Source organism: Sceloporus occidentalis, unplaced genomic scaffold (genome assembly GCF_023333645.1).
Source record: "Sceloporus occidentalis isolate IW3139 unplaced genomic scaffold, rSceOcc1.0.p SCAF_6, whole genome shotgun sequence".
Lineage (NCBI taxonomy): Eukaryota > Metazoa > Chordata > Lepidosauria > Squamata > Phrynosomatidae > Sceloporus > Sceloporus occidentalis.
Genome location: NW_028316986.1, coordinates 118,137,924 through 118,161,534, shown reverse-complemented (window position 1 = coordinate 118,161,534; position 23,611 = coordinate 118,137,924). Strand labels below are relative to the sequence as shown.

The 23,611-nt window shown below is 42.6% G+C and overlaps 2 protein-coding genes and 1 pseudogene across 9 annotated transcripts in view; 2 read left to right on the top strand and 1 right to left on the bottom strand.

Annotated features, from left to right (window-relative positions):
* The window catches only part of PM20D2 (peptidase M20 domain containing 2), a 28,212-nt gene extending 20,968 nt beyond the window's left edge, over positions 1–7,244 (top strand). The window contains exons 7-8 of one of the 4 annotated variants that reach the window (XM_089530756.1): positions 3,167–3,315; positions 4,998–5,083. In XM_089530756.1, coding sequence (XP_089386882.1) covers positions 3,167–3,195 — 29 coding nt within the window. In that variant the 3' untranslated portion in view covers positions 3,196–3,315; positions 4,998–5,083. Of the gene's footprint in view, positions 1–988; positions 3,316–4,997 lie in introns of all 4 variants that reach the window. The other 3 variants (XM_089530754.1, XM_089530753.1, XM_089530755.1) reach the window with 3 other exon arrangements.
* A 4,534-nt stretch (positions 7,245–11,778) lies between these two features.
* On the top strand, positions 11,779–22,220 carry LOC149311303 (peptidase M20 domain-containing protein 2-like; annotated as a pseudogene). Its single transcript, XR_016281697.1, has 8 exons — positions 11,779–12,322; positions 16,846–16,994; positions 18,648–18,790; positions 19,091–19,245; positions 20,321–20,453; positions 21,238–21,345; positions 21,443–21,586; positions 22,153–22,220. The product of XR_016281697.1 is annotated as a peptidase M20 domain-containing protein 2-like (transcript).
* The window catches only part of LOC149311302 (gamma-aminobutyric acid receptor subunit rho-1), an 81,599-nt gene continuing 75,193 nt past the window's right edge, over positions 17,206–23,611 (bottom strand). For 2 of the 4 annotated variants that reach the window (XM_089530752.1, XM_089530748.1), the window contains exons 10-12: positions 22,101–23,365; positions 18,777–18,883; positions 17,206–17,521 (exon numbers count right to left, since the gene is read on the bottom strand). In XM_089530752.1, coding sequence (XP_089386878.1) covers positions 23,072–23,365 — 294 coding nt within the window. In that variant the 3' untranslated portion in view covers positions 17,206–17,521; positions 18,777–18,883; positions 22,101–23,071. Of the gene's footprint in view, positions 17,522–18,776; positions 18,884–20,374; positions 20,508–21,558; positions 23,366–23,611 lie in introns of those variants that run through there. The other 2 variants (XM_089530751.1, XM_089530750.1) reach the window with 2 other exon arrangements.

The window sequence follows — 23,611 nt, the reverse complement described above, 5'->3', positions numbered from 1 at the left end:
ACAACGTACCCTCCTGTCCAGTCTTAGCACCCACTAGATAATCAATATGCCCAGCTCCTTGTCTGACATGGAGCTATTTGCTCATTTAAATCTGGATTCTGTTCTTTCATCAAAGATGTAAAGTAATTTATATTGCCTCCACAACACACACTTGGAGCTGTTTTAGGATGAGAGTGATTCACTTGTCCAAGACTGAGTATGCTTATTAATCTAAAATTGGATGCAGTTCTAGGCATCTCCAAGGATTCTTTCAGTACTAGATACTGACACATTTTGCTGCTGTAACACAAGCTTTATTGGTGGTAAATGATGCAGCAGATGGTATGTAGCAGAGAAGCATTCCAGCCCTTTTGCTGATAAGATCCAGTATCCCCATACAGCCGATAAAAGAATTGGGCCCCAAAACAACTTTTACTCAGACTGTCCCTCAGCTGGTGATCAGATTCCCCATCTCCAGAATGTATGGGAAACGCTTGAACTGGAGTGCTCCCCCTCAGTGAAGCCAATGGACTCCCAAGAGTCATATAGTGCAGAAGCAAACAAAGAAAATCAAAGTGGGTGTGTGCGTGACCCCCAATAGCTATGACAACCGTGCTAGCAGGTTAGAAGTACGGGGGGGATCACTCCCCAGTCTGTTCTCAGTCTTCGTGTGTTTTCACAGCCCCAAACTGCAAAGCATATCCAACAAAGTCACTAATACAAATGAACCCTTTCATGCCCCTGGATAGCTGTTAATGTTTAGCTATGATCTAACAAGAATTTTGCCTCATGGCAAAGGCTCAGCTCACTACAGACGTGTATAGGTTACTTTACTGATGTCTTGGAAGTGGCAAAGTACTGTTTCACATAGTATCGAACACAGCAAGAACAGTTTCTTCAGATTCTCCAACCTCCAAAGCTACGCTTATAGTATGTTTGTAGCTGAGAGGCATGATTGTTGCAGTTCATTTAATCCATTTTGTCCTGGTGTGGCTTTATTTACCTCTAGGGTCAGAAGAAGCTCAATTCTATGCCTTGCGGACAGCAAAAGCATTAGCTATGACTGCCTTGGATGTCATTTTCAAGCCAGACCTGTTAGAAAAAGTCAGAGAAGATTTCAGAATGGTGAAATTGAAAGAAGAAGCCCTTCTACATATCCCTGAACATGGGAAAGGGCCTATCCTTGGCATTGGAGCAGCATGTGCATCACATTGAAATAGTGCCACATGTTGCAAATTTAAAATCACAAGAAGCTCTACAGTTTGTGTGAACTGAATGCTTAATAGCTGGAGAGATGCTGACATTTCAAATGGTGCAACTGAAAACCTCAGTGTACTTTTACAAAAAATTATTGGTCTTATATCATCTAGCTGTCTTAATTAGGCAGATAAAATTATATAGTAATCTGTAGTGCTTGAAAATATGCTTAATGTCTGAGCATTGCAGACTTTTTCAAGCTGATTTTTGAATTGCTTATGTAATGGTTTAAAAGGAGAGTTGGGCTGTTGTCATAGTAACTATGCTTTTGACATGAAATAATGACGAATGTTGCATATTTAACTTACAATATGCAAAACCAAATACAATCAATCAGGAAAAGGTAATCGACTTGATAAATCTGTCTGCATTTGAAATGAGGCTTTTGCAAAGAGGGATAAAGGTTCTGTGATGTTTTCATAATGTACCCAGATCATCCTTTTACAAATGGTTTCCACTCTTACAGTGTCTCATTCTTGCAAGTTGGAGCTCCATTTCAACATTTTTCCACTTTGAATCCTTTAAATATTTCTGAAAGACTATCCTTGTAACCATTTCATCTTGAACACGAGTAGACTCCTGATCCCTTCTTCTGCACAATTTTTGACCATATGTATCCCTTAGTAATTTTGCATATACAGTCACCCCTCCAGGTCCGCAGTCTTGAATATTCACAGAGGGGTGACCTCCAGTATTTTCAATGGGCTGCGCCCCCATGGCACACACCCCACATGCGCTCTCAGGCACACGCCCCATTCAAGCCTATGGGGCTTGAATATAGGCAAGTCCATTTTTGCGGGGGGGGGGCATAACCAATCCCCTGCAAAAATAGAGGGTCAACTACATCGAAGAAATCAACATGTATAAAAGTGAGTGAATAAGCATACCTCTTAAACTGAAAGCCCCAAATATTTTTTTTTCTGTGGGAAAAAATGTGATAAAAGCAGTGGATAATCTCTCTTGTTAGAAACTGACTGAGAAATTAAAGGAGTAGGTGTGGAATAGTTGAGCCAGCACAGTGTAGTGGTTTGCGTGTTGAATTATGACTTTGGAGACGGGTTCAAATCTCCACTCAGCCATGAAAACTCACTGGGTGACCTTGGGCAAATTACACTCTCTCATCCTCAAGCGGAAGGCAAAGGCAAGCTCGTCTAAAAAAAATTGGCTAGAAAATCCCAAGCTAGGGTTGCCTTAGAGTTGCCATAAGTCAGAAATGACTTCAAGGCATACAACTAGGTGGAGAATGTTTAACCTTAACGATACTGTATAGAATCCAAACTCTTGTGCAAATACAGTATAGGGAACCTTCAAACTACAGTTTAAAAACTTAATTTTTGAGTCTTTTGCTTTATAATGTATATTGTGAAAGAGATAAGATAAAATGATTTGTTGCATTTCAAATTTATATTCTTTTATAAAATAGTTTATTCTGTAATTTGATCATTTTGGCCATCACCTTCTATCCAGTATCCAGAATGACATACGTTGCTGATACATATGAATCTGGAAAGGGAGTGGAGAAGCCCATGCATGTTCTCATCAGTATCTTAGATACCTCATGAACATTTTTAACAAGGAAATTGTGCCAAACTGGTGTTAGCATTTCGAGAATCCACCATTATGATACTATTATTCTTTCTTTGCTTATGACATCCCAAACATAAAGAGGAACAAATGCACTGTTGGCATAGCTCACATATTTCAAGTTAAGGAGGCCCATTGAAGGTGTCTGCTTGAGGGCCTAAAATACTTGAGGTTTTCTGATCTAAGCTAAGTGCATCTCTATACTAGTCTTCTGGTTAGTATTGCAGTTTATAACATAATTTGCATCATTGTTTTGCTCTGTAAAATGATGAGATGTTTTTTCTGAAGAACCTGTTTTAAAGTTTATGGCCCTTTCAAATATATATATTGTTATATTCCCATGCAAATTGGGTAAAAGTGACTCCCAAAGGATAGAGCCGTAGATCTTTAAAAAATCAGAAGTTTGTATTCTGATGTCCAGAGACAGAGGGTGTTCAATCTGAAGTTATGCCGTCAAATAAAAATCCATAGACAAGGTACTTCTCTTATTTCCAGGTACACACTTACTATTTCTAGATTAAGTTGTGATGAAGTATGTCATATTTCATAATATGCTAACTCTAAAGATCTAGTTGCTTCGTTAGGGAGTGTTGGTTTAAAGTAGCAGTTTTATATTGAGATTTTCAAAGGAAGTACTTATTTGCATAGCTTTGTTGAACTTTGCAAGTTGCTTTCACAAGATGTGGCAAGTGTCACCAACTTAGATGGCTTTAAGAAATGATTAGACACATTCATGAAGAATAAAATTAGCTATAGCTGTTAGTCAAGAAAGGTATATGAAATTTCTCAGATTCACTCTGATGACCAATTCCTGAGGAGCTGGAAAGGAAGTCTGCTACTTCAAATCCTGCTTGTGAGTTTTTCAAAAACCTCTGATTGGCCACTCTGAGTAGGATATTGAAGTAAAATAGAACTTTTGGACTGATAAAAGTACTATGTGTGTCTTTTGGTTTTGGGTGCATACTATGTGATCAGATGTCTTAAATTGTTCTTTGGTTTCTTGTGTACTTAAACAAAACGTGACAATTCAGTTGTTACTGTGTTGTGAAGAAAAATAGCTGCAACACAGTTTGTATTCTAGACAGTAAACATTTCCCCACTGAGTGGTTTAGACAGGTTTCTTAGAAAAAATAAGATACTTGATATTCTCTCCTGACTCAGTCCAATAAAAAGTCTTGAACCCACATTTCATTCCCTTCAATAGCAAAACTTGGTTTTGATGGATATATTACACTTGCTGAGATTAACAAAATAGATAAAGCATTAACAAACTTAACAGGGCTTGATGTATTTGTATTTCTGATTGAAGCACCTATGTTCACTTACACAAATGTATATACACTGACAATATTATGTCAACGCTAGTCATTATAAAGACTTGTGTTGGACTATTTTACAGCTACTTAACACTATTTAGCGGATACTGAAGACAAGGTGAAGGTGGTTGCTTTTTAAAAAAATAATGAACTGTAGTGTTGAATTTTTCTACAGTTTGTGATGTCGAAAGAAGAGAAGCTTTTTTCTTTTTTTATTGCCCTCTGTTGTTTTCTTAAACACTGCTTTCCTGGTTTATGCAAAAGCAGAAATCCCATGCAAGTAAATTGATTTATATAACTATGAAAATTTAATATATATAACTGAAGAGAAGTAATGCTTAGTAATTTGCTCTTTTAAGCTAAAAAAAAGAGGTCATAATTAACCTGGCCAAACTGTTATCTTCTTTAACCTTTTTTAAATGCCTTCATCTAGTTAAATAGATTTTGCATTATGTTTATCTTACCAGCAAATGAAAGGAGGCTCTGGAAGGCTGCTTCTCCCTTTGAAACAAATGCAGGCAGGAATAGGAAATCATCAGCATCCACACTAGCCAAGACCAGAACCTCGTAAAACTCTTGTCAAGGTTCCCCATCCATATAACAAAGGTGAACCAAGAGTGGAATTCAGTATTTGTCATACCTTGAATAGACCCTCTGAAGTTAATTGAATTTGTTGGGCATGACTAACTTGTGTCCCACTGGTTTTATTGAATCAACTCTGGAAAGGACTGACACTAGATTTGATTCCAAATACGTTATTGATGGCTAGAGGGATTCTGCTTAGATGGTCTAGGCATGCAGTTTGTTACATAAGCAAGGTGTATGGAAAGTAGTAAAACATGCATTTCTACCTTCCTGTAGAATGGCTGACTGTCTCAAGGAGACCTCTTGCAGATGACAACAGTTGCTTTTCCAGCTTCACGAAGCGTTAGACTGAAAGGTTCTAAAGCAGCAAAGGTTGGCCCATTGGGTCTAAGTTATATTAAAAGCAATTTAAGAGAAAAGAATGTATCTTAGATTAGTGCTTCTTATGCTATCTAATTTTCTAATGTGCCAGGGAACACTACCATATATGTGTCCAATCACTATAACTGTTTCTTTTCTGAAACCTGCCACAGACTGTCATCAAAAGGCTTCCGAACCAGCATTTTGACTAGCACTGCCTTAGATGACAACTGCTAAATCCTACTATGAGCAATATTTTGATTTTTTTTTTCTTAACAGTCACCTAGTTTGGGAGGAGAATCCAACCAGAGAGGCAGGATATAAATAAAATATTATCATCATCATCATCATCATCATCTCCTGGAGCACATCTTCTCAGACTGTTTTTCTTATATGAACCAGAATGTAAAATTAGATTTAGGGTGATTTTCTGTAATTGGCTATGGGCAGACTTATCCCTAAGTAAGACAATCTAATGAGTTTTCCTTATGAGGCTTTAAATAAATTCATTTTTATTTGGAAAATGGATGTAAATGCTTGATTGTTATTTGATCAGTCAGAAAGAAGTCTCTGATCTTGCAGTTTTCATGAGAGAGGACAAAATACCTATCCCTCTTTTTTCTTAATACAGCACAGTAGGTAAAAGAGATTAAAACAATCATGCTGTAAGGAGGTTGCCATGGTAAGGATGGTAGTTGGATGGAACATTTACATGGGTAATAGTGTCTACATGTTTTTGGCATGAGGGCCAGAGAGAATATTCAAGGTAGTTCAGCCTTGGAGATGCCCCTTATTTGTAGGAGTAGAAAAGTGAGTATTCAGTAGCTTTTGTTGGCTCAGGGTGTGTTTTCTGCTGAGGCAAAGATGTCCTGTTAGTTTATATTATGAACTTTGTAATTTCTGAATGTATTGCCTAATAACTTTTCAGAATTCTAACAGCACACAATTATTTTAATAACATTCTGCTTTCAGTTTTCCAACCTCAGCCTTTCCATCCAGTATTTATGCAATGATGTTATAATCCAGTATGCAAAGGGATCTTGTAGCATTTTTAAGACTAACTATGAGAAAGAAATTGTAACATAGGCTTTCGTAACACTTGGTCTGCTTCCTCTGATGCATGGAGCATCTGAGAAAGTAAAACAAATATACAAAAGGTTATACTGACACTCTTTCGGACAGTTAGTATCAAAGGTGCTATATGATCCCTTGCATACTGATATTTCTGACTAACATGGCTGCGTCTCTGAATTCATATTCCAGTATGGACAACCTTTTTGCAAAGAAAGCCATAGGTTACATTAAACACATTGCATTAAACAGAACATGGAGAGAGTGCCACTTCAGTCCACTTCAGTTTTGTCACAGTGCCTCTTTCCATGTTTTATACAACCTCAACTCATACTATACAGTGGTTTTGCCTCTCCACCACTGTGCCATTTGCGTATATTCTATATACTGTGAAGTTCTTGAATGTTAGAATGTTGCTGTAATGTGAATGGATGAAGATCACTGACAGTTTGGAAGCTTTCCTTAGTGCAGATTCACAATAAAAAGATGTTTTATTGATTCAAGGACCCAGGATAAACATTTTTACAATGTTACTCCTAAGCTGCAAATGTATTGCAGTTGTATATCTGCTTCTTAGCATCATGGCTACTGTTGCTTTCCAAAATCCTGTATGTTCTTGAATCTGTTATATTCAGTTTTGAAAAACAAAAAAAGTAGAGAAAGAGTGGTAAAATGTGTAGTTTAATGATAGTTCAGTTTAAAAAATATAATGGCTGAAATATGTACACAAATGCATTTCAAGTCTTGGATTATTTTTTTAAAAAAATTCTGAATGCTTAGCTTTGCAGATGTATTTTGTAGTGTTATTTCACCTCCTTACGAAAATATACATTTATGGGTTAAAATGGTTTCCTGTACCATCTGTAATACGGATTTTTTAATTTGAATAAACACTTGAGTTACACTTATGAATTATTGGTGTAAAGTACTTTGGCTAAGCATTATTTTTCTCCCCACCTTTTTGGTGAGCCACAGCCGATGGACTGTCGTTTTCATTTTGTACACTCAGTTTTACTGGTATGCTGTTTATAATTTAATTTGCTGTTTACTGGTATGCTGGATTGTAAAAAAAAATAAAACATTTGGCTTGTATATTGTGTAGTAGTCCTCAGTTATGTGGTGAGAATTCAATAAATAAATGTACATAAGGGGTAGGGCACTGGGAGGAAAAACAACACTGTGAATGGTCTACTTTAGTCCTTGTAATAAATACATTGGGGAGATACAGAACTATAGGGTTATTTGTTTTAACACAATGCCGTGTATTAAAGGAACTCCTCTTTGTTAATTCCTGATTCAGTAGATTCTGATTAACTAGTGTTAGGAACATCTCACTGCCTCTTGTGCTGAACTCTAGGGAGAGATGTTGAAGTAGAGGTTCTTAACATGAATGGGACCAGTATTACTTAACATGCTCATCTATCTTGGGGTAAGGATGCTTCATAATTAGTATTTCCTGCCAAGACTTTCAACCAGCCAATTGAATTAAGACAATAGATTGGTAATTTGAAATATATTTGTATTTATAATAAATAAATAATAAAACTTTTATTTCTACCCTGCATTTCTGTAAGAAAACAAAGTGGCTTAACAATTAAAATATCCTTACCAAAATTACATTAATAATATAATATCCCCCCTTTAAAAAAGAATTAAATGTAATACAATTAAAATCGAAGTTTTAAAATATCTCATTAACATAAACAACATGGACAACGTGACAGTATTGTATCTGATGTGAAGGGGGTAATCGTTCTTTCTTTGACCGGGAAGTTTATTCAGGAAAGGCCTGCCAGAAGAGATCCGTCCTGACAGCTTTTATATAGCTGTCTAAATTGGTCATTTGATGGATCTTGTCTGGCAGGCTGTTCCAAAATTCGGGGGCAGTAGCAGAGAAGACCTCTGGGGGGTTGCAGTTAGTCTAGTCTTTAAAAGGATCTGAGGATGCGGGGCAGATTATATGGAAGTAGGCGATCCCTCAAATAGGTTGGACCCAGGCCATGTAGGGCTTTAAAGGTAATAATCAACACCTTATACAGTGGACCCTTGTTATACGCTGGGGTTTGGTTCCAAGATCTCCTGTGTATAACAAAATCTGTGTATGCTCAAGTCCCATTAAGTATAATGACATAGCAAAATGGTGTCCCTTATAAAAATGGAAAATCAAGGTAAATTTATACTTTTTTGGAACATTCTCAAACCGTGTATGCTTAAATCCGTGTATAAAAAATACGTGTGTAAGAAGGGCCGACTGTATTGTGCCTGGAAACTAATAGGGAGCCAGTGAAGTGATTTTAAAATAAGTGTTATCCGGTCACTTTATCTAGAGTTAACATTGTTTCCTTGCTGTAAAAGGCAACTTCTAATAATCTGCATATCTCTTAAGCACACTGGGCCCTAGGTATCCACTGGGGTTTAGTTCCAGGGCCCCCCATCCGAAAATTGTGGATGTTGAGGTCCCATTAAATACAATGGATAGTAAAAGGGTGGCCCTAGCATAAAATGCCAAAATAAAGCTTTTTTGGAATTTATATATTTTAAAAATATTTTCAAGCCATGGGTACTTGAATGTGTGGATACAGAGGGCCATCTGTCGTTCAAGTGGTTTGAGCATTAAACTATGACTGGGTTCAGTTCCCCGCTCGGCCATGGAAACCCACTGGGTGGCCTTGGGCGAGCCACACACTCAGCCCTGGAAAACCCCATGAGAACTTTGCCTTAGGGTCACCATAAGTTAGAAATGATGAAGGCACACAACAACAACAACAAGTTCAGGTGCTGGCAGTTATGTTAGGTGGTATCTAGCATAGTGCTATCAAGGTCATTTTGCTGTTGCGTATCCTGTGTATACTTCAAGAAGAAGACATAGACAGTTAAAAGTATTTATGGTTCATCTAAAGCAACCAAAGCAATTAACATCAAAACCATAAAACACTAGAGTACCATGCTAACAACATGTGGGCATCAGTCATAAACGTATGGAATGAGTTCTAGGGCAAGTAGATACACAGCAGGTCTCTACAGGCCAGTATATGTAAAGGGCCTGAGTGTTGATCTTAATAAAAACATGGAAGGCTCATACTGAGAGAGACAATTACGTGGTCCAGCATTAATCCACTCAAAGACAAACAAAATCAACACATGGAGTTGCTTTCTGCAGCACAGAAATTGCTCAACTCTCATATGGGATAAAGGGCTGGGTTAGGAGTAACAACAGCAGCAAAAAAAGTTCTTTCTGCTTGTGTGCCTTAAAGTAATTTACGACTTAAGGCTTTCTTGGCAAGATTTGTTCTAGGCTGCATTGACACTTTAGAAATAATCCAGTTTGACACCACTTTAACTACCATGGCTCAGGTAGTTATGGAATTCCCAGAATTATTTCTGGATTATTTCTGCAGTGTGGATGCATAGACAACATAAAAGGAAATGACAGTATGGTCTTCATCCCCAAATTATAAACTGATCCAGTTTAGAACAAGGTTCCAGTGAGTTCATTGTAAAAGTGTAGAAAATGGTAAAACAATGTGTTTTACAAAGTGTGAAACAAGTTGTGTGGATGCATTTTGTGAAAAAATATCTTTAGGGCTACAACTTTACATAGTGATAGAAATTTGGCAAGAGTTTCAGCTGCAGCCCTGTCAACATCTTTGATTTAGCACAAACATTTTGTCATAGCCCAAAAACCCACAAAAAACTATGGTGACACAAGAGTTTGTGCTCTCTGGGAAATGGCGCTCTAGGGAATACAAAACTACAGAAGCTCTGGAGGACCAAAAATTGCTCAGATGATAAAATAATGCTCTTTTGGGATTATGTCTGTGATGCTTTGAAAGCAGCATTTAACCAGGCAGGGCAGCTTGCCAAAGCAAGGGCTTTGCTATGATTTGTTAAATACTCAGCCACATTCCACATTGTCAAAGGTCAACTGCTGTCAGCAAATATGGCCACAAAAGGCAGAAAGGCCTTCAAACAGCGGTATCTTTAAATACAGGTGGCCCTGCTTATACATGGATTCAAGCATCCACGGTTTGAAAATGTTCCAAACAAAGTATAAATTTCAAATATCAAACCTTGATTTTCTATTTTTTATAAGAGACACCACTTTGCTAAGTCATATTTAATGGGACTTGAGCATCCACAGATTTTGTTATCCACGGGGGATCTTAGAACGAAACCCCAGCGTATGAAAAGGGTCCATTGTACTTATTTGTCTCTTCACAATTGTTTCTGGCTGTTTACAATACAACTGCAAAAAAAGCAGGTTATTATTGCGTAAGTCACCTGCTCTCAGCCTCAGAGGAAGGCAATGGCAAACCTCCTCCGAACAAACCTTGCCAAGAAAACCCCATGATAGGGGTTGCCATAAATTAGAAATGATTTGAAGGCGCACAACAACAACTAACAAAGAAGCAAACGGTAACCGAAAGAGCAACAGGTGGTCTGGTGGCATGCAAAAACAACAAAGTTGCAACTCAGTTTGCAAAAGGCTTTCTAAGGGTTGTCGGAGCTTTCTAAATCTCTGCAAAGAAGCAAATGCTACCTTGCACTAATTCTGCATGAAGGTTGAATAGTTTAGGGTGGTGTGTTGTTTGTTGGGTTTTCTTGGCAAGATCTGTTCAGAGGAGGTTTGCCATGGCCTTCCCCTGAGGAGGCTGAGAGAGTGTGACCTCTTGCACAAGGTCACCCAGTGGGTTTCATGGCCTAACTGGGAATTGAACCCTGACCTCTAGAGTCTCAGTCCAATGATGAAACCGCCACATGCTGCTGCCTCACTAATGCTGGCCATGAAGTCCACTGGGGTGACCTTGGGCAATAGGTCACACTCTCTCAGCCTCAGAGGAAAGCCATGACAAACAAACCTCTTCCGAACAAACCTTGCCAAGAAAGCCCTCCTGATGTGAGAAGGTAAAGTTAGATTTCTGAAGATGCTAATTGTGTGAATTGAGACAGAGTGATCAAAATAAGTTAAAGCTAGATTTTTAAATACACAAAAGGATTGTTTAAAAAGTGGTTAAAATATTACTTTTGAATGGAAGAAAGCAAGATTTGAGTGTCAAAGGTTTACACAAACTGGGAGGAACGTGGGGAGTCCATTGTAAATACTACGTAGATTCGGAAAACAAAATTTGATGGCTATTTTGTATGTTATTATTTTGTATATTCCCCTTTGCAATGTAATTTTAAAGAACGATAGCTTCCCCTCAGGGTCAGCATGGGTGGGAGACGACTTGAAGACACACAACCACAACGACAACAACAAGCAGCTTAGGTCTTTACTGCACTCTAAAGCAGTGGTCCACAAATTGCCTCTTTAAGCTTTTGGACGTCAGCTCCCAGAATCCCAGGCTATTGGCCAACATGGCTGGGGCTTCTGGGAGCTGAAGTCCAAAGTCTTTTAAAGGGGCAGCTATATATAAAGTGTCTTTGGCCAGCCAGGGCGCCTGCGAGACCACGTGACCAGAGAGAGGCGGGCCTCGGGACGTGGCGGACGTTCTCCTGCGTCCCTGAATCAGAGAACTACACTCCCCAGGAACCCTTGCGCTCGGGGCGGAAAGGGGCGGGGCGTCGTGCCTTGATAACGGCGGGAGTTTGAACGCCGCCTTTCAGAGCCGAGGCGGGCGAGGAGCTCCTGGAGAGGCGAAGTCAGTGCTGGGGAAGAGAGAATGGCGCCGGTGCTGCTGGAGGAGCTGAAGCGCCGGGCCTCGTGCGGGATCGAGGCGTGTTCGGGGCGGCTGTGGGGGCTGAGCCGGGAGATCTGGGGGGCGCCGGAGCTGGCCTACCAGGAGCGTCGGGCCCACGAGGCGCTGGCCGGCTTCTTCTCGGGCTGCGGCGGGTGGCGGGTGCAGCGGAGCTACAAGCTGGAGACGGCCTTCCGGGCGGAGTGGCAGTGGGGCCCCGGAGGAGCAGGAGGCGGCGGCGGCGAGGAGGAGAAGGAGGATGCTGCTGCTGCTGCTGCCTCCCCCGAGGCCGCCTCCTCGTCCTCCTCCTCCCCGGGGCCGGTGCTCCGCGTGGGCTTCCTCTGCGAGTACGACGCCCTGCCCGGCCTGGGCCACGCCTGCGGACACAACCTCATCGCCGAAGTGGGCGCCGCCGCCGCCCTGGGAGTCAGGGCCGCCCTCCAGGGGACCCAGCCCCAGCCACAAGGGGGGCACCCCGCCCCCGCCGTCAAGGTGAGCCCGGGGACGGGGGCTGTGACTCTCCGGACACAAAGGAAGTACGTCTTGTGGGTCAGGAAATGTGAGTTGTGTCTTTAGTAAGTCTTGTTCTTAGCTGCCATTATCAATTCCGCTGTGGCTGAATGGGGCCCTGTGGAGGGGAGGCCTCCGGGAGGCCCCGCTGTCTGCAAGCCTTCTCAGGCGCTGCGGACTCTGGGCCTCCCGGTTCCCTCCTGAGCCCCTCCCTCTCCAAGCCTTTCCCAGCCAGCCCTGTCTCCTCCTGATGCCTCCGAAGTACAGCGCTCTGAGTCCAGCCACTGGGGCCTCCAGAGAGAGCTGGGGCTTCATTGGCTCTAGGACACATCTGTCTCTCTACTTTAACTCAACGTTGCACCGAAAGACCTAGAGATTCCCAGAGGGAACACTCCACTCGGCCTTTGTAGCTCCTCCAGGGCAGTCTATGGTCAGTCTCTGTCGGACGTTGGCCACAGAGTTGCCCTGGAGGACATAGAGATTCCCAGAGGGAACACTCCACTCGGCCTTTGTAGCTCCTCCAGGGCAGTCTATGGTCAGTCTCTGTCGGACGTTGGCCACAGAGTTGCCCTGGAGGACATAGAGATTCCCAGAGGGAACACTCCACTCGGCCTTTGTAGCTCCTCCAGGGCAGTCTATGGTCAGTCTCTGTCGGACGTTGGCCACAGAGTTGCCCTGGAGGACATAGAGATTCCCAGAGGGAACACTCCACTCGGCCTTTGCAGCTCCTCCAGGGCAGTCTATGGTCAGTCTCTGTCGGACGTTGGCCACAGAGTTGCCCTGGAGGACATAGAGATTCCCAGAGGGAACACTCCACTCGGCCTTTGCAGCTCCTCCAGGGCAGTCTATGGTCAGTCTCTGTCGGACGTTGGCCACAGAGTTGCCCTGGAGGACATAGAGATTCCCAGAGGGAACACTCCACTCGGCCTTTGCAGCTCCTCCAGGGCAGTCTATGGTCAGTCTCTGTCGGACGTTGGCCACAGAGTTGCCCTGGAGGACATAGAGATTCCCAGAGGGAACACTCCACTCGGCCTTTGTAGCTCCTCCAGGGCAGTCTATGGTCAGTCTCTGTCGGACGTTGGCCACAGAGTTGCCCTGGAGGACATAGAGATTCCCAGAGGGAACACTCCACTCGGCCTTTGTAGCTCCTCCAGGGCAGTCTATGGTCAGTCTCTGTCGGACGTTGGCCACAGAGTTGCCCTGGAGGACATAGAGATTCCCAGAGGGAACACTCCACTCGGCCTTTGTAGCTCCTCCAGGGCAGTCTATGGTCAGTCTCTGTCGGACGTTGGCCACAGAGTTGCCCTGGAGGACATAGAGATTCCCAGAGGGAACACTCCACTCGGCCTTTGTAGCTCCTCCAGGGCAGTCTATGGTCAGTCTCTGTCGGACGTTGGCCACAGAGTTGCCCTGGAGGACATAGAGATTCCCAGAGGGAACACTCCACTCGGCCTTTGTAGCTCCTCCAGGGCAGTCTATGGTCAGTCTCTGTCGGACGTTGGCCACAGAGTTGCCCTGGAGGACATAGAGATTCCCAGAGGGAACACTCCACTCGGCCTTTGTAGCTCCTCCAGGGCAGTCTATGGCCAGTCTCTGTCGGACGGTGGCCACAGAGTTGCCCTGGAGGACATAGAGATTCCCAGAGGGAACACTCCACTCGGCCTTTGTAGCTCCTCCAGGGCAGTCTATGGTCAGTCTCTGTCGGACGTTGGCCACAGAGTTGCCCTGGAGGACATAGAGATTCCCAGAGGGAACACTCCACTCGGCCTTTGTAGCTCCTCCAGGGCAGTCTATGGTCAGTCTCTGTCGGACGTTGGCCACAGAGTTGCCCTGGAGGACATAGAGATTCCCAGAGGGAACACTCCACTCGGCCTTTGCAGCTCCTCCAGGGCAGTCTATGGTCAGTCTCTGTCGGACGGTGGCCACAGAGTTGCCCTGGAGGACATAGAGATTCCCAGAGAGAACACTCCACTCGACCTTTGTAGCTCCTCCAGGGCAGTCTATGGCCAGTCTCTGTCGGACGGTGGCCACAGAGTTGCCCTGGAGGACATAGAGATTCCTGGAGAGAACACTCCACTCGGCCTTTGTAGCTCCTCCAGGGCAGTCTATGGTCAGTCTCTGTCGGACGTTGGCCACAGAGTTGCCCTGGAGGACATAGAGATTCCCAGAGGGAACACTCCACTCGGCCTTTGTAGCTCCTCCAGGGCAGTCTATGGTCAGTCTCTGTCGGACGTTGGCCACAGAGTTGCCCTGGAGGACATAGAGATTCCCAGAGGGAACACTCCACTCGGCCTTTGTAGCTCCTCCAGGGCAGTCTATGGTCAGTCTCTGTCGGACGTTGGCCACAGAGTTGCCCTGGAGGACATAGAGATTCCCAGAGGGAACACTCCACTCGGCCTTTGTAGCTCCTCCAGGGCAGTCTATGGTCAGTCTCTGTCGGACGTTGGCCACAGAGTTGCCCTGGAGGACATAGAGATTCCCAGAGGGAACACTCCACTCGGCCTTTGCAGCTCCTCCAGGGCAGTCTATGGTCAGTCTCTGTCGGACGGTGGCCACAGAGTTGCCCTGGAGGACATAGAGATTCCCAGAGAGAACACTCCACTCGACCTTTGTAGCTCCTCCAGGGCAGTCTATGGCCAGTCTCTGTCGGACGGTGGCCACAGAGTTGCCCTGGAGGACATAGAGATTCCTGGAGAGAACACTCCACTCGGCCTTTGTAGCTCCTCCAGGGCAGTCTATGGTCAGTCTCTGTCGGACGTTGGCCACAGAGTTGCCCTGGAGGACATAGAGATTCCCAGAGGGAACACTCCACTCGGCCTTTGTAGCTCCTCCAGGGCAGTCTATGGTCAGTCTCTGTCGGACGTTGGCCACAGAGTTGCCCTGGAGGACATAGAGATTCCCAGAGGGAACACTCCACTCGGCCTTTGTAGCTCCTCCAGGGCAGTCTATGGTCAGTCTCTGTCGGACGTTGGCCACAGAGTTGCCCTGGAGGACATAGAGATTCCCAGAGGGAACACTCCACTCGGCCTTTGTAGCTCCTCCAGGGCAGTCTATGGTCAGTCTCTGTCGGACGTTGGCCACAGAGTTGCCCTGGAGGACATAGAGATTCCCAGAGGGAACACTCCACTCGGCCTTTGCAGCTCCTCCAGGGCAGTCTATGGTCAGTCTCTGTCGGACGTTGGCCACAGAGTTGCCCTGGAGGACATAGAGATTCCTGGAGAGAACACTCCACTCGGCCTTTGTAGCTCCTCCAGGGCAGTCTATGGTCAGTCTCTGTCGGACGTTGGCCACAGAGTTGCCCTGGAGGACATAGAGATTCCCAGAGGGAACACTCCACTCGGCCTTTGTAGCTCCTCCAGGGCAGTCTATGGTCAGTCTCTGTCGGACGTTGGCCACAGAGTTGCCCTGGAGGACATAGAGATTCCCAGAGGGAACACTCCACTCGGCCTTTGTAGCTCCTCCAGGGCAGTCTATGGTCAGTCTCTGTCGGACGTTGGCCACAGAGTTGCCCTGGAGGACATAGAGATTCCCAGAGGGAACACTCCACTCGGCCTTTGTAGCTCCTCCAGGGCAGTCTATGGTCAGTCTCTGTCGGACGTTGGCCACAGAGTTGCCCTGTAGGACATAGAGATTCCCAGAGGGAACACTCCACTCGGCCTTTGTAGCTCCTCCAGGGCAGTCTATGGTCAGTCTCTGTCGGACGGTGGCCACAGAGTTGCCCTGGAGGACATAGAGATTCCCAGAGGGAACACTCCACTCGGCCTTTGTAGCTCCTCCAGGGCAGTCTATGGTCAGTCTCTGTCGGACGGTGGCCACAGAGTTGCCCTGGAGGACATAGAGATTCCCAGAGGGAACACTCCACTCGGCCTTTGTAGCTCCTCCAGGGCAGTCTATGGTCAGTCTCTGTCGGACGGTGGCCACAGAGTTGCCCTGGAGGACATAGAGATTCCCAGAGGGAACACTCCACTCGGCCTTTGTAGCTCCTCCAGGGCAGTCTATGGTCAGTCTCTGTCGGACGGTGGCCACAGAGTTGCCCTGGAGGACATAGAGATTCCTGGAGAGAATTTGTAGCTCCTTCAGGACAGTGCTATGGTCAGTTAATCAGTCTCTGCTCTGATTAACCCTTGAGCCAAGCTATGGAAGAACATTGGAACTGTTTCAATGTCATCATCACTTTGAAAATTATTCATTTTGCCTGCGGTCATAATATTTGTTGTCTTAATGTACCCCGTAAGCCTGCCTTTGCACCTTCTGCCTTGACTTCCTTCAGTAAGTGTTCCAAGTCTGTGTTACATTTCCCTGCCTCCTTTCCCCACATCTAATCCTGTTTTACAAATCTGTTAAACCGAGGGTGATACGATGCAGCCTTGCCTGCTGGCCTCTCAGACAACTGGGAACCGATCCATTTCTCCATATTTAGCAAAGTATGCCCTGATCAAGAGCAGTCCTGAATCTCTGTGAACAGTTCAAGATGAGAGCTTCATTGCTGCTGTCCTTCTTCCTAGATCAGTGTCCTGGGGACGCCAGCAGAAGAAGGGGGAGCAGGCAAAGCCGTCCTCATTAAAGCTGGTGCTTTTGAGGATCTGGACGTTGTGTTCATGGCTCATCCGTTTCAAGAAGACCTCCCTTATAAGCCTGCTATGGCAGATCGTCAGTAAGTAAGCTGTTTCTTTTCTGTTACTCTTTTAGATAAGATTTTATTTGTTGAGAACATTTTTATGCTTCACCAGACTGATTCCTGTGTGGTTTGCAAGGCTTAAATAAATAAACAAACACCCAGAAAACCACATACAAAGTATGAGGCCAGCATATAAAAAGAACAACCAGATAATGCGTTGTAATATATTACAATACTATTAAAAGGTTTGTTGAATAAAAGTTAGTGGTTTGAGCGTTGGAGTAGGGCTCTCAAGAACAGGGTTGGAATCCCTTCTTAGTCATGGATGACCTTGGGCAAGTCACTCTCTCTCAGCCTCCAAGGAAGGCAAAGGCAACACCCCATGAACAAATCCCGCCAAGAAAACCTCTTGATATGTTTGCCTTATGGTCACTGTAAGTTGGAAGCAACATGAAGGCACACAAAAACAATAGGAGAGCAATGTTGGTTCTTTAAGTATGTACCATGATCCTAATGAGTACAGTGGACCCTTGGTATCCACTAGGATTTGGTTCCAGCACCCCCTGTGGATAACAAAATCCATAGATAGTCAATTCCCATTAAATACAATGGCATAGTAAAATGGTATAAACTTACTAACTTATTATATAAAATGGAAAAATCCATGTTTATTTTTTGGAATTCAATTTTTTTAAAAAAAATTTGCAAGCTGTGGATACTTGAATCCATGGATAAAGAATCTGTGGATACAGAGGGCTGATGGTAGTTTATAGAGACAGGTTAAGTCACCATAATACAGCTGAAAGATTCTGATTCCATTATAAGGAGATTGTGGAAACTCACAGTTCCCCAAAAGTGGATAGATATCATCCAGACTTGTATTGAAACAATAGTGATTTTAAAAGCTAGAAAATTTGAATTACTTCATTAGACAACAGCTTTATACCTGCCTTTCACAAAAAGGCACACAATAAATCATGCAGGACCACAAAATGCATCATGTGGGTTCTGGAGGATGTTTTCTGGATTGGAGGAGACCAGATTTTAGCCACAACAGAAAACCTTAAAGAAGAGGAAGCCAAGGGACTGGGACTTAACTCTTTGAAGTGTCTGCCTCTAACAAAGACAAAACTTTTTTTATTGGGACTGCATTTGGCAGATTTTATCTATACAAAACCTAAATTTTCCAGATTTTTCTTGAAATTCAGTGTTCTTTTTGTGAGGTAGAGATGGGTAGTTTCACCCAGGACAGAAATGGACTGGCACTCAAGGGGGGGGGGGTTACTTTTTCTTTTGCTAATGGAGTTAAAGTTTTATTGGCCGGATTTGTCTCACAGTGCCCACACGGCCAATAAAAAGAGTGTCCTATTCCTGCACTGATATCCCTCCAGACCATCTTAACTGACAACAAAAACAACATCTTGACAAAATGTAAGCCTGTGACTTGAACATCATTTTTTCTTCTGCTCCTGTATGATTTTAACACCTTTGCCTGCTGAGGAAGCCAATGGAGCTTTGTTGTATTTTGTGCATTTTTAGTTGTCCCAATAAAGGTGTTGCTGTTGTGTGGATTTTGGATATTATTGTATTTATGTCCAGCAGCAAAAGGATATATTTTCTGTACTTCTAAGAATTCATGCTCTTCGGTTCTAAGAGTCTGAACAAACCAAGTTGATATTTGTTTCCTAGAGTGACTGTGAAATACTATGGAAAAGCATCTCATGCTGCTGCTTACCCTTGGGAAGGAGTAAATGCATTAGATGCTGCTGTTCTTGCATACAACAATCTGTCAGTTTTAAGGCAACAAATAAAACCAACCTGGAGACTCCATGGTGAGCTATATAAACTGCTGTTTATGGGCCTGAGATTACAGCCGGAATCATCATTTGGTTGCAGACTTTCTCAAAAAAGATCAACAAATCAATCTGTAATAAATGCATATGACACAATACTACAATTGCTCATGAAATTCAAGTGGAATTCAATTTTAATTTTCTAAATCAAGAACTTGGAAATGTAAAATTTGAGGATATTAATCACACTGATAATGAAACACTTGTTAAACCAGAAAGATTGGTGTTCTTATTGCTATGCAATCTTTTCCTAAAAATAAGTTGGCTCTTATATTTTAGGCATAATAAAAATGGGTGGAGAGAGGCCCAATATTATACCTCCTTTCACAGAACTTGAATTTTACTTGCGTACTCCGCTGCTGAAGGAATTGTCAATTCTTACAGAGAAAGCTGAGAGTTGCTTCAAGGCTGCAGCACTTGCTACAGGATGCACAGTAAGAGCCTTTGGTCAACTGAATACTTCCATTAGGTTTTTCTTTTTAAAGCTATGTGGCTGTGTTCTGGAGCAGTATATTCCTGATGTTTTGTGAGCATCTGTGGCTGGCATCTATTAGAGAATGCATTCTCTAAAGATGCCAGCCACAGATGCTCATCAAACACGAGGAATACACAGCCCCAAAAACCCACAAGATACTATGGATGCCAGATATGAAAGCATTCAACTTCACTTCCATTAATATTTATACCTGTTTGTTGTGTGCCTTTAAGTCATTTTTGATTTACAGTGACCCTGACATGAACCCGTCATAGGGTTTTCTTGGCAAGATGTGTTCAGAGGGGGCTTGCTTTTGCCTTTTTCTGAGGCTGGGAGAGAGCGACTTGCCCAAGGTCACCCAGTGAGTTTCCATGTCTCTGTGCAGATTCAAACCCTGGCCTCCAGAGTAATAGTCCAACACTGAAACAACTACATCCTATTGGTTCTTTATGCATTTAGTCCTCCAAAGTCTTTATTCAGTACTGCTCTATGAGTCTGACCCCTGTATCCATGGGGGAAACGTTCCCATTCTCGCTGTGGATAGCAAAAATTGCAGATAATGACAAATGCTATATTTTTTGCTGGAGTTTACCATACAATCATGCTGGAGGACCTCCCGGTGCCTAGAGAGACCTTCTCCCTCCCTCCCCCCCCCCCCCCAGATGTGGGTAAATGACATTGCATTTATCAATCCTGTGGATTTGGTGGTTGGACTGTGTTTGTAATTTTTGAATCTTCAACTGCCACCAATTTTGAAGATGGAAAGTAAGATGAGTTTTATCTGAAGCTGTGATGGTGAGATAATGATATATAGTTTGCCACTGAAGGCAAAGATGGCTTTTTTAAAATTTGGTTCATTGAAGCTTCCTTGATGGGTTGCTGCCTTTGTTAAAATAACAGTATGGTAGTTGATATATTCTGGATTTATTTTTAAAGGTCTAAAGTAACCATTACAAGTTAAGGTTTGTTCACTTTGAGTTTAAGCATCACTAAATCACTATATAGATCTTAATATCTGTATTTTAATTTTCTAGGTAGAAATAAGAAGTGACATTCCAGTTTATTACAATGTGCTTCAAAATAAAAGTCTGGAACAAGCTTATGTGGAAAATGGAAAGAGGCTTGGGATGGAGTTTCCAGACAAAGCTATCTCGTCTACTTCATTAGGTAATACTGGATGCTGATTTTGCTTGTGGAATGTGGAAGGCATGTATCTTCCTCCTTAGAATAAAGAGGGCAAAAGAGCAGCTCACCCAAGGTGTAATATTGAACAAAATGTTTGACCAAGCTGTTTACAAATAATTAATTTTTCTTGAATGAACATTGTTGATCTGCCTTGTTTGGAGACAAGGAAATGTGTATTGTTGTTATGTGGCTTTTTTAAAACCCCTAGTTTATTAGAATTCCTTTTAGTAACAAGTTGTGGCCTAGTTCTACTACAAGTTTTATTGTTGACTTCAGCTGTCACCAAGCAGTTCTAGCACCTCTTCTGTTCAGAAGAATATTGGGAGGAGGAGTTTTTAATAAGGTTTGGTTTTAATAATAATAATAGGATTTATTTATATGCCACCCAATCCCTGGGAATCCGGGCAGCTTACAACAGAGGGGATAAAGACGGTTCCCTGCCCTCAGGCTTACAATCTAAAAAGACTCAACACAAAAGGAGAAGGAAATGGTGAGGGAGGGAGGGGATCAGGTTCAGCATTCTTCTCTCCCTCTGAGGCCTGGACCAAGGCAGATGGACTGGAGGGAGGGCTCTGCTTCTTCAGGCTAGCCCTGATGGAGCTGGGCCAACCTATTCTCTCCCTCACAGGCCGAAAGATGACTGTTAAGGAGGGAGGAGCCATTTTATGTTTAAGGTTTTATGTTTAAATTATGGGGTTTAAATTCCCATGTTTATGTTTAAATTGGCCAATCATTGAAATCTTGTTGGCATATTTTACTGGTGCAGGTTCCACTGACTTTGGGAATGTTTCCTATGTTGTTCCTGGAATTCATCCTTATTTCTATATTGGTTCAGATGCTCTGAATCATACTGAGCAGTTCACTGTGGCTGCAGGTGAGTAGACAATTTGCTTCTCTAAAAATTACTATGGTAGAAAGCGATGAACTGTAGATTGGTAACTATCCTAATTGGAATCTTTATATATCTTCAGGGTCAGAAGAAGCACAGCAGTATGCCTTGCGTACAGCTAAAGCTTTGGCAATGACTGCACTAGATGTTATCTTTAGACCAGGACTGCTACAACAAGTCCAAGATGATTTCAGACAAACAAAACTAGAAGCACAAGATTACTGAAGTATGCAAAGAAAATTTCTGACCAAGGAATTGTGAGAAGTGGGACAACCTTGATCTTAGCAGTAATCAGCTATGTACTCAGCACAGGGTTGACTGGTTTAACATTTGCAGTGTGCTGGGTACTTAAGATATATTACCAACAATTAAAAATTCTTTGGCTTGTGGTTTTATAGTAAGATGTTCATTCCAGAAAAAAGGACCAAAACCTTTTAATGACTTAAGACATACTTGGATCTGAAGCATAAGGACTGTTGGCAATTTCAGATTTTATAGGGAAAAACTTAGTTCTTTATTTGGTTGCACTCTTTACACTAAAACTGCCTAAGAAGGCTGAGATACACCAGCATCTCACCCATTGTCATTCAGCTTGTAAATACAACTTGCACTAATAACATTTCAATCATTTATACTGTAGAGATGTTTGATCACATCCAAGTGCAAATGCTTGTGTTCCCCCCCCCCCCCTGCCATTGGGAACCACTCCTTAAGTGGGGTTCTGTATAAAATATTCCTACCAGTGCAAAGGGAGGAGAGGTGACTTTTGCATTTTCCCCAATTCTTCTGCAGGCTATAGTTCTTCTTGCTTCACTGTTTTTGACAGTGCCACACCACTGCAGAGGGCCAGCATGATATAGTGTTGGACATAAGGCATGGATGTAAAAAGAGGTTTAGTTAAACAGAGTAGTTGGCATACTTACAATTTCTATAGCATTCTTACTTCATGTACAGTATTATACTGAGAACAGTTTATTCAACAATGTGAATACTGTAATTACTGTTTCAGCAACATGCAGTACAAAGTCTGCATTGTTGCTTTAAAAATATTTAAATTTAAACATTGTACTTCAGTCTTTATAATGCTTAAATTTAGTGTCATTCCACTACAAAATCCTGTGGAACAACTTGCAGGATAGCGCTCAGTTTGGGTACAGGTGGTGATACAGTAAGGAGATTGATGGGCTTTTTGAAAGAGTGATGTCATAAGTATCGAGAAGTGATTAGCAAGAATGAAAGAAACGTGTATGTAATAGAAAAAGACATTTATAATTTTGTTGAGTCTTAATATATCATAGAATATGTAGATACGCAGTCTTAGCTATTTACATAAATAAAATTTTACAATATTATATATATATACAAATGGAAAAAAATATTAACATCGTTGATTTCTGTAATTGGAATACCGGTGCAAAAACTAATAGTTTCAAAAGGAGAAATTGAACAGGTCCTCTTATCTTAATAGCCACATCTACTGTGTTGTGTACTTAGAAATGGTGAATCATGCCATTTAAAATAAAAGTACTATTCAAAAACCCCTTTGTTGCACAATTTTTTTCTCCACTCCCCACCACTTTATAATAGAGTTATAAAACATTGTCAGTCCAAGAACACTAAACTGTCTTGAATGTAGAATTTGTTTGCTTGATGCCAGTTTTAAACAGTTAATGCATGTACCACATGCAACCGGCTAAAGAAAAAAGTAGAACTATGAAAAAATAGACCAATATATCAGATTAAATAAAATGTATGCCCCTGGGAATATTATTCTGGAATACTTATCAATGGCATGGGTATCAATCCTCATGCTGCTGTATCTCTGGTTTTTCCTCCTGGTTGAATTCCTTTCTGAACCAAGTGCCAGCTGGACCATCATTCTGTCTTGTTTATCCCCATTTTCAGATACATACTGTCCCAGTTCATTCACCTCCCCATCACTGTAGCTAGTATCCATCCCCATCATTTGTCTTTGCTGAGGTGGTGGTGCACAAGTACAAGGAAGCTGTAGGGAACAGGAGAAAAAGAATTCAGGAATATTCTTAATCCATAATTACACAGATGAACATCTGCAGGACTGTTTGCAGCCAGAGTGGACAGTTTGTGGGCCTCTGATTCTTATTACATTTATTTGTATCCTGCTCTTTTCCCAGGACTGGGACTCAGAGCGGCTTGACGGCATTAAAAACAGTACAATTAAAAACATTTTTTTTAAAAAAAGGTACATTAAAAAGGAATTAAATTATTATAT